Below are 9383 nucleotides of genomic sequence, written 5' to 3'. Positions count from 1 at the left end.
TTGGTTGCCGGCACATCCCCAGTAGGGGGGGGTGTGCAAGAGGCAGCTGGTGGATGTTTCTCTCTCATTGATGTTTCTAGCTCTCTATCCCTCTCCCTTCTTTTCTGTAAAAAATCAATAAAATATATATATTTAAAAAACTATTCCTCTCTGAAAAAAAATCAATAAAATATATATATATTTTTAAAAAGTTATGTGTTTACATGTCTGTGTCCGCATACCACCTTCCCAGTAGACGATGAGGAGAGCCTGGGTCTGCCCTTCAGATCCCAGAACAGTGCCTGGCACACACTGGCTGCTCAGTGAATGTATAGAGCATTGACTGAAACGGGATTGAGTAATGGAGGAGACAGCTACAAGGCTATGAAAGGAGAGAGCTGGGGTTAAGTGCTAGGGAGGAGAGGAGGGAGGACAGTAACAAAGAGGCTCTTATCTCAGGCCCCTCCGTCTCCTCTTGCTTCACTAGGAACCAAGCTGGAGGCCCTTCTGGGGAGGTCCCAGAACCCAGGGTCAGAGCAAAGCAAGCCTCTGAACTTAGAGTGGCCGGAGTGGGGCAGAAGCCAGCAAAGGGCTGTACCTTGTAAACAGGTAAATAGCCCTGGAAGGTGGAAGTAAACCTAAAAGGAAGGAAAGGGTTTATAGGGGGAGAGAAAATGAAAGTTTCCAGCATGACAGTTGTCACTCAGATTCCTACATAAAAAAGGACACAAAAACAACACACTGATGTACACATACACAGCAACCACAGAAGGCAAGCATCTCCAGAAATACACACACATACACACACACACACACACACACACACACACACCAAATGAAATGGACAAAGGCAGGGAAAAAATCAATCTGAAAATTATAGGCCATTAACATATGCAAATGAACACCTATGAATTACGCTCTCTATTTACCCCGAGTCAGCAATTGGCTCTCATTCACTTTCAAGAAACCTGCCACAAAAACTCTGGGTGACAGATTCCCCTCCATCTCTTTTACCCTCTGTCCCCAGAGGGTCTTCTCTTTAGGTTTCTTAGCAGCTCCCATCCAGAAAGGGGCAAGAGTGAGAAAGTCTCTGCATGTGGCCAGCAGGGGGCAGTGTCCAACAAGCAATAATCAGACCAGGATCACAGAACCTGGAGGAGGAGCAAAGATCAGAAGTCCTGGGATCAATCTGACTTTCTGATCACATCTCCCACTCAGGTCTCCCTCCTTTTCTTTTGTTTGTTTATTTGTTTTTTTGTTTGTTTGTTTGTTTGTTTGTTTGTTTGTTTTCAGCACTCCTCATGTGCCTCCTCAGCTGTAGTTTGTCCATCCTCAGTTTAGCAGATTTTATAGTTTGGTTCTTTCCAACTTTCCAGAGAGCACTGACGTGAGAAATATTCCCCTGTGGTGATCCCATAGCTTCTGGTCCCCTCCCACTTTCTAGGTTTCCAAGGTGTTTAGGACTCATGAATTTTTTTTAAAAAAAAATTTTAATATATTTTATTGATTTTTTACAGAGAGGAAGGGAGAGGGAGAGAGAGTTAGAAACATCAATGAGAGAAAAACATCAATCAGCTGCCTCCTGCACACTCCCTACTGGGGATGTGCCTGCAACCAAGGTACTTGCCCTTGAGTGGAATCAAACCTGGGACCCTTCCGTCTGCAGGCCGATCCACTGAGTCACATTGGCCAGGGCAGGACTCGTGAATTTTCCATTGGACTTGTGAATGATGCCAGGGCCACCTCTCGGGGGTACCTATATCCTCACCAGTGCACAACTGGTCTGGTGGAGAAGGGGCTGGATGTCAGGCCCCTGCCCTGCCCTGGCCCAGCACCTAGTGAAGATCACAAGCTGGACAGCAGTACAGGTTGGCTCTGCTACTTGCTGGCCCTGAGGTACCACTTGGTGAACACACTCGCCCTGAGCACCGCCAGATGGAATCAGTCAGTCCTCCTAACACCCCGTGAGGCAGGTCTTACCATCTTCCTCGGCTCACAGACGAGGAGTCTGAGTCCCAGGGAGGATGTGGATGCTCATTGTGGCAACAAGAGGAAAGGTGAGCGTGGAGCCCAGGCCCGCGCAGGTGCTCTGCCCGCAGGTGTGCGCGTCCTCTCTCTCGAGCATGAGGTTGCTGTAGCTGCTGCTGGCCACCAGCCACACTGCCTCCCTCCTCCCCGTTCCCTCTACACTTGTGTCCTTCTCCCCCGCAACTAGCACTCCCTCCTATTAGCGTCTTTCTCCTGCTCACTGTCCTCGCACAGCCAGATCTGAGGACACGAGGAAAAGGCCGAAAGATGAAGGAAGGGGGCAATAAAAGGGGCCTGCTGATTGCAAGGATGGGGAACGTTTTTCCTGCCCAGGGCCGTTTGGATATTTATAACATCATTCATGGGCCATACAAAATCATCGACTTAAAAATTAGCCTGTTTGGCCAAAACTGGTTTGGCTCAGTGGATAGAGCATCAGCCTGCGGACTGAAGGGTCCCGGGTTCGATTCCGGTCAAGGGCAAGTACCTTGGTTGTGGGCACATCCCCAGTAGGGGGTGTGCAAGAGGCAGCTGATCGATGATTCTCTCTCACTGATGTTTCTAACTCTCTATCCCTCTCCTTTCCTCTCTGTAAAAAATCAATAAAATATATATTTTTAAAAATTAGCCTGTTTGGTCAAACATTTAATGAACTCAACTCTCATGCCTTGGTAGGGCCAGACCCAATGATTTCCCAGCCTTAGTTAGCCCTTAGGCTGGCCGTCCCCCACCCCTGATTGGGGAAGAGAAGGCAAAGAAGGTGGCCACTGGCCGGGGACAGAGAAGGAAGGAAGCTGGGTGAACCGAGGAAGAGGGCACAGGCTGGGCTCCCATTGTGTGGGCACAAAGGGGCCATCTGCCTGGCAGCCTACGCAACGTGTATGTGTGTGTGTGTGTGTGTGTGTGTGTGTGTGCGTGCAAGGAGAGAGGGGAAGGAGTGGCTGAGAGTCCTCCCCCAAACCCCATTCTCAAACCCTAGGGACCCTGCTGTCACTGGGGGTGGGGTTTGCGGAGAAAGAGGGCAGAGAGGAGCAATTATGACGGAGAGGACTGGAGGCCCGCGGCCTGCAGGAGCCAGGCATGGACCAGGGCGAGGACAGCTGCAAGGGGTATGACCCTAGGAGAAGGGACTGGAAGAAGAAGGGAGAGGGGAGGGGCCAAACTGCCCCTCCCTCACCCCACTGGCCCTCACACTTGCTGGGTTTTGGAGGATGTGAAACCCAAGATGGCATGCTATTCTAGTCTCCTCTTCCTCCCTTCTCCTGGACTGCTGGCCCAGGAGCTCTCTTCCCCCCTATCCCTCAGCCTGGGCCTTCATCTCCCTGATAGTCTTCTCTCCCAGCGCCTGGTCCCTCTCCCTTCCCTCCATCTCTGCCCCCCCACCCCCCACTTCCCACCTCCTTCCTCACCCCTGTCCTTCAGAGCCCAGCAGCAGCGAGGCCAATCGATTATCTGAAGAAATTCGGAGCTAGCAGTAGAACAGCTGCAGCTGCCACCTCTCACCACCCCCAGGCCCTCAGGGATCCCTGAGGAGGGGGCCCTGCAGCCCCTTCTGCTTTCCAGCCTGGTAAAGGGAAGCGTGAGGGGGGAAGGGAGCTCAGGGGACTATGGCTGCTGTGCAGAGTGAGGCACAAAGCCCGCGGGGCCAGGAATGGAGAACCAGGTTCTAGTCCCAGTCCACCACGGCGTGCGAATCCCCCGAGCCTGTGGATAGCGGTAACCTGCCTTTAAAACAAAGATGTCGGCTGCCCTAACCGGTTTAGCTCAGTGGATGGAGTGTCGGCCTGCAGACTCAGGGGTCTCAGGTTCGATTCCAGTCAGGGGCATGTACCTTGGTTGCGGGCACATCCCCAGTAGGGGGTGTGCAGGAGGCAGCTGATCAATGTTTCTAACTCTCGATCCTTCTCCTTTCCTCTCTGTAAAATATCAATAAATATACATTTAAAATTAAAATAAAACAAATGTGTCGGATTCGGTGCTTTCTGTGCTCCCTTCCCACCCTTGCCCCTGTAGTCCTCTGATTCTCTCTGGCCTCCCTCTTGTCGTGTTCTGGGCAGAGAGCACATTTCGATCTAACTCAGACGGGGAAGGGGAGATATCAACCCTCCTCTCTGAGTCTAACTCACACCCTTCTTGCTGTTGATGCCATTCATCCTGAGCTCATCGCAGACGTCTTAGAATTCCCCTCCCACGGTCTGCCTTCAGCCTTCTCAGATGGTCTCCCGTCTGAAAGGATCCTGAAGACCCTGGAGGCAGGAATGTGCTCAGTGGTGTCACTGCCTGTCTGCCTGGCCCCCTCCTCCTGGACTCTGGTCCTTCACGGCAGGGCAGCTCCAAGCCCTGCGGTTTTTCTTGCAGAAAAAAAAAAAAACTGTTCCCTGTAACTTTCACCTGCTGGTCCTGGTTCTGACTCCTGAGACCACCCAGAATGTCTGCTTTTGCTTCTTTTTTGTCTGTTTGTCTGCTTGCTTGTTTTCAATCTTTGAAGATGGGTAGCATGTTGCCCCCAAGTCTACTCTTGGGAAGACACATATCCTCAGTTTTTTTTAACTATTCCTCCTGGGAGGTCTCCAGGCCCTTAGCCTTCTTGACCACACAACTCTGAATGCTCTCTAGTTCATCAGTGTCCCATTAAAATACGGGGTCCATAAAGAGCCTCCCGTCAGGACGGGTCATTTCAGGGAGGCGGAGGGGCCTTGCGGTATGGAACAGAAAGGACCTGGGTTTGTCTTTGTCTCTGCCCACAGGAGCTGTGTGACCTTGGGCCAAGGCATCCTCCTCGCTGGGCATTGGTTTCCTCATCTAGAAGCAGATGTTAGGAGCCTCCCAGAATTCCTCTGGCAGTCCTTCAGCACTTCTCTGCATCCCTAACGTATTACTTAGTCCTGGGTCCATTCTGTTCTCCCCGTATACTGAGGTGGGGAAATACATGAGCCAAGAACTGAGGTTGCAAGGAGTTTTGACCCAGTTTAGAGACAATACCAGGGAAGACCGTGTTTCATGCCATGGCTTTTCCCAGGAGCGTGGACCCACAGATACAGGTTGAACTTGGGTTCCACTGGGACACTCAGCTCCTTCTCAGACCCATTGGGAGCAGGGGCAGAAGCACATCAGGGAGATCAGAAAGTGCCACTCAGTGAGTGCCCAACATGGGGGTCCATGAGGCTTTGGGTGGGGAGGTCTGGGGCCTGTGTGTGACACCTTCTGCTGCCCCTCTTTACTCTGTGACCCTTCTTTTTCCCGTCTTCATTTACCCCCCAGACTGCCCTCTGAAGGCCCCATCAGCAGAGCCGTCAAGGCCTGGAACCCACTGTGCCCACCCTACCATAACCTGCAGGCCAGCTTCCAACCTATTCAAATGATCCAAGCCATACCTGGTGGTAGAACGAGGTCACTTTAATTTTTCTTTTTGTATGAAATCGGAAATGCAACAGGACATAGGACACAGACCCCTAGGGCCCACACTTGGGGGTACTAGGGAACCGTGAGGGGTTGGCGGAAGGCTGAGGGAGAAAGAGGTGGGTGGGACAGGTGAGGTTGTCTGGGAATGGAGGGAGCTGAGGAAGGAACTGGGAGCCTTGGAGCTGGGAGAGGGACACCATCCAGAGGACTAGGGTGGCAGACAGATGGATCTGAGGAGGGATACGGGGTGTCATGAGCAAAGGGGATCCCCACACACACCTGCAGTTGCAGAAGGAGCACGAAAGGGAAAGGAATAATCAGGGAAGAAGCAAGAGAGACCTGGCCAGGGCTTCCAGGGACCTCCTCACCCTACCCCAAAGTGCACAACTTGGCAATAAATAGTAATATTTATAAATAAATAAGTAAATAAATAGACGAATAAATAAATACATAAATAAATATCCTTGTAGAGCTAGCAGTTTGGTGCGAGGGAGGAGCGTGCTGAGTGCAGGGAGCTCCTTTCTTTTGCACGGGTCCTAGGGCCCTTGTTCTGCTGCTGAGCCCAGGCTCTGGTGAGCACGTGGGGCTCAGTGACATGAGGGTGGGGCGAAGAGCTGGAGGTGGGTGGGTAAGGGTCAGTTTGAGGAAGGTAGTTTAAGGAAGGGGGGCGGGTAATAAACAGGCCCCATGACCAGGAGAGCTGAGTGCTCCCAGAGGGCGATGATGAGGCACCCTCTGCATCCGAGGGATGTGGGTCTGCACATTTTCGTGGTGGGCTTGGATGCAAGAAGCAGAGGTGAGATCTGGCCCACCCATTCCCTGGGGTGCGTTTGGGGACATCATCCCCTATCCCAGGAGGAAATTGGAACGGTAGGAGTGGGAGGGGCCAAGCAGGGGGGAGGAGCAAATAGCTCAGAGAGCGCAAGGCACTCTCTACCAACATCAAGGTCTGCATCCTCAGGAACAAGATAGAAAACAGGAAGACTTTCTCCCCAAAGTCAGCTACTGGGATTCCCCCCACGGAGATGATGTCATCTTCACAGGCCCCTCTGCCGAACTAGACTGAGATCCCACCTCACCCTAAGCCCAGCCTACCCCTTCCTGTTCCCACGTTCCCTCCCTACCATGGGCAGGAGAGGCTGGAACAGGGTGGAAAGAGGATGGCAGGGTGGGGGTCTGGGTCTCAGAAAATCTGGGGTAGAAGAGGGAGCAGCCCTTGAGAGAGCTAGGGGGACCCAATGTGTGGGGAGCTTAGTAAATCCAACGAGCACTGGACACCCACCTCCCGCAGACACTGCTAACAGCTGGGGCCCAACCACACACGGAGAAGACGCCAAGGTCGGTCATAGAAAGCCGCCTTCATGACCCACGGGGACATCATCTCTACCCCAGACCTGGGGGGCTCCATGCCAGGGTACGGGGCTCAGGAGAAGGATGTCTGTCCTAGTCAGGGGGCGAGGAGAAGGGAGCTGGGGAGGCCCGGGGAGGGCGCCCCCAGGCCGCCGTCAGACGTCCAGCACGTGGTTCAGGTAGGAGATGTAGCAGATGGCCAGGCGCAGGATCTCGATCTTGGAGAGCTTCTTGTCCGGGGGCAGGGTGGGCAGCAGCTTGCGCAGCTCTGCGAAGGCCAGGTTGAAGGCCTCCACGCGGATTCTCTCCCGAGTGGCGTGGGCCGTGCGGTACTTGGCCGTGGCCCTGCGCCTGCGCCGCCGCTCCTCCCGGCTCAGGTGCTGCAGGTCTTTCCTGCCAGGCTCCCCCGGCTCCAGGCCCCGGGCCTGGCCCCCTCCTGGCCCCCTGGGCCCAGCCCCATCGGTGCCCGCCCCACCCCCGTAGTCACTGAAGCCTGACTCCGGCTCAGAGTGGGTGGGAGGCAGGTCCAGCTCCATGGGGTCTGAGTTGAGCATCATGATGGATGCCCCCTGCCCCGTGAGATCAGGATCCCCTCCCACCCTTCCCTCTGGGAGCCTGGACGCAGGTTGTGGGAGAGGCAGGAAGGGCCTTGGGTGATAGGGTCTGCCGCTGAGCTAGAGAAGGCAGAACCACTTCAGGAGTCCATGGCCAGGGTTCCAGCTGGGAGCCTGAAAGAGAGAAGGGGACATTGGTGGGGAGGAAGGAGGGACAGCTCAGAGATGAGGGCGTAAGGAAGGTTTGAGATGGACTGGGACTGGGAAGGGCAGAAACAAAGGGGAGGCTTAAGGTACAGCAGGACAGATAGACGGGTGGATGTGTTATTAAAGGAACAGGAGGAAAGATGGTAAGAAGGAAGAGAATCCAGAACATGAGGGATGGGGAAGGAGGAGAAAGACGAGGAGAACATGGGGCAGGATAAACCCGAGAACAAGATTAAAGATCTCAATGTGAGACCTAAACCTACAAAGCTCCTATAAAAACGGGAAAATGTTTCATGACATCGGACTTGGCAATGATTTCTTAGCTATGACACCCAAAGCCCAGGCAACAAAAGCAAAACTAGACCAATAGGACTTAAGATTAAAAACTTGTGTGCATCAGAGGACACAGTCAACAGAGTGAAAAGGCAACCCACAGGACAGGAGACCATTTTTAAAAACTATCTATTTGACAAGGGCTCAAAATCCAGAATACTATGAAGAACTGCCCCCTCTAACAACAGAAAACCAAATAACTTGATCAATACCTAGGCAAAGGACTTGAATAAACATTTCTTTGAAGGTGATGTACAAATGACCAACAAATGTATGCAAAGAAGTTCAACATGATTAGTCATTAGACACATGCAGATCAAAACCACAATGAGATATCTCCTCACCCCGTTAGGAGGGATGCTCTCAAAAACATAGAAAAGAACAGGTGTGAGGATGTGGAGAAAGTGGGGCCCTTGGACCCTGTTAGTATGATTGTACAATGATGTAACCGCTATTGAAGACAGGATAAAGATATATACCAAATGAATTGAAATCAGAAAAAAAGTAACTGAAACCAGGATTGTGAAGAGGTAAGTATCTGCCTTCCAATGCTCCTTGCAGCATTATTCACAACTGCCCAGATATGAGAGCAACCCAAAGGTCCATCTACAGACGGATAAAAAGAGTGGAATACACACACAATGAGAGAGCATTGGGCCTTAAAAAGGAAGAAAATCCTGTCACATGCTACCACCTAGATGAATCTTGAGGACATTACGCTAAGTAAAATAAGCCAGTTACAAAAGACATATTGTAGCTCAGCCAGAGTGGCTCTGTTGGTTGAAAGTTGTCAACCAGTTCACAGAAAGGGTGCTGGTTCAATTCCCGGTCAGGGCACATCCTGGGTTTTGAGCTTGATTCCCAGCCCCAGTAGGGGTGCATGTGGGAAACAACAGATTGATCTCTCTCTCTCTCTCTCTCTCTCTCTCTCTCTCTCTCTCTCTCTCTCTCTCTCTCCCCCTTACTCCAATCCCCATCTCTCTTTCCCTCTCTCTCTCTCTCTAAGTCCTTGGGTGTGAGGGTTAAAAAAGGAAGACACTGTGTGATTCCACTTAAATAAGGTATCTAAGTAGTCATTTTCACAAAAACATAAAGTACAATGTTGTTACCGGGGGCTGTGGGGAGGCAGAAAGGGGAGGTGTTGTTCCGTAGGCATAGAGCTTCCGGTTTGCAAAATGAGGATTTCTGAGCTCTGTTTAGCAATGTGAATAATCTTAACACTACTGGACAGCACACTTAACGTGGTAAATTGCATGGTGTGTTTTTACCACAATAATTTAAAAAATAATAATAAGGAAAAAGAAAAAAAACTGAACAACACTGAAGCTCTAGGTCCGTAGAGCTGTGACTCTAAACTTTTGCCAGCGAGAGAAGAACTGCGAGCCTTGGCCCCACTCTCCCTCCATGTGTGAGTGTGTGAGTGTGTGTGTGTGTGTGTGTGTGTGTGTGTGTGTGGTGGGGCAGGGAGGAGGCTGGAATAAACCTGCAGATTGCCCATTGTAGAGTGGACTGGGACATATGGAGCTCGGC

General features: G+C 51.8%; 1 protein-coding gene across 1 annotated transcript; it reads right to left on the bottom strand.

Annotated features, from left to right (window-relative positions):
• Window positions 1–6269: 6269 nt before the first annotated feature.
• Window positions 6270–7529, bottom strand: NHLH1 (nescient helix-loop-helix 1). Its single transcript, XM_036442694.2, has one exon. The coding sequence runs from the start codon at window positions 7314–7316 to the stop codon at window positions 6915–6917; it is 402 nt and encodes a 133-aa protein (XP_036298587.1). The 5' UTR covers window positions 7317–7529; the 3' UTR covers window positions 6270–6914.
• Window positions 7530–9383: the final 1854 nt, after the last annotated feature.

Source organism: Pipistrellus kuhlii, unplaced genomic scaffold, assembly GCF_014108245.1.
Source record: "Pipistrellus kuhlii isolate mPipKuh1 unplaced genomic scaffold, mPipKuh1.p scaffold_m20_p_18, whole genome shotgun sequence".
In the NCBI taxonomy this organism is placed as follows: domain Eukaryota; kingdom Metazoa; phylum Chordata; class Mammalia; order Chiroptera; family Vespertilionidae; genus Pipistrellus; species Pipistrellus kuhlii.
This window is presented reverse-complemented; position numbering and strand designations above follow the sequence as displayed.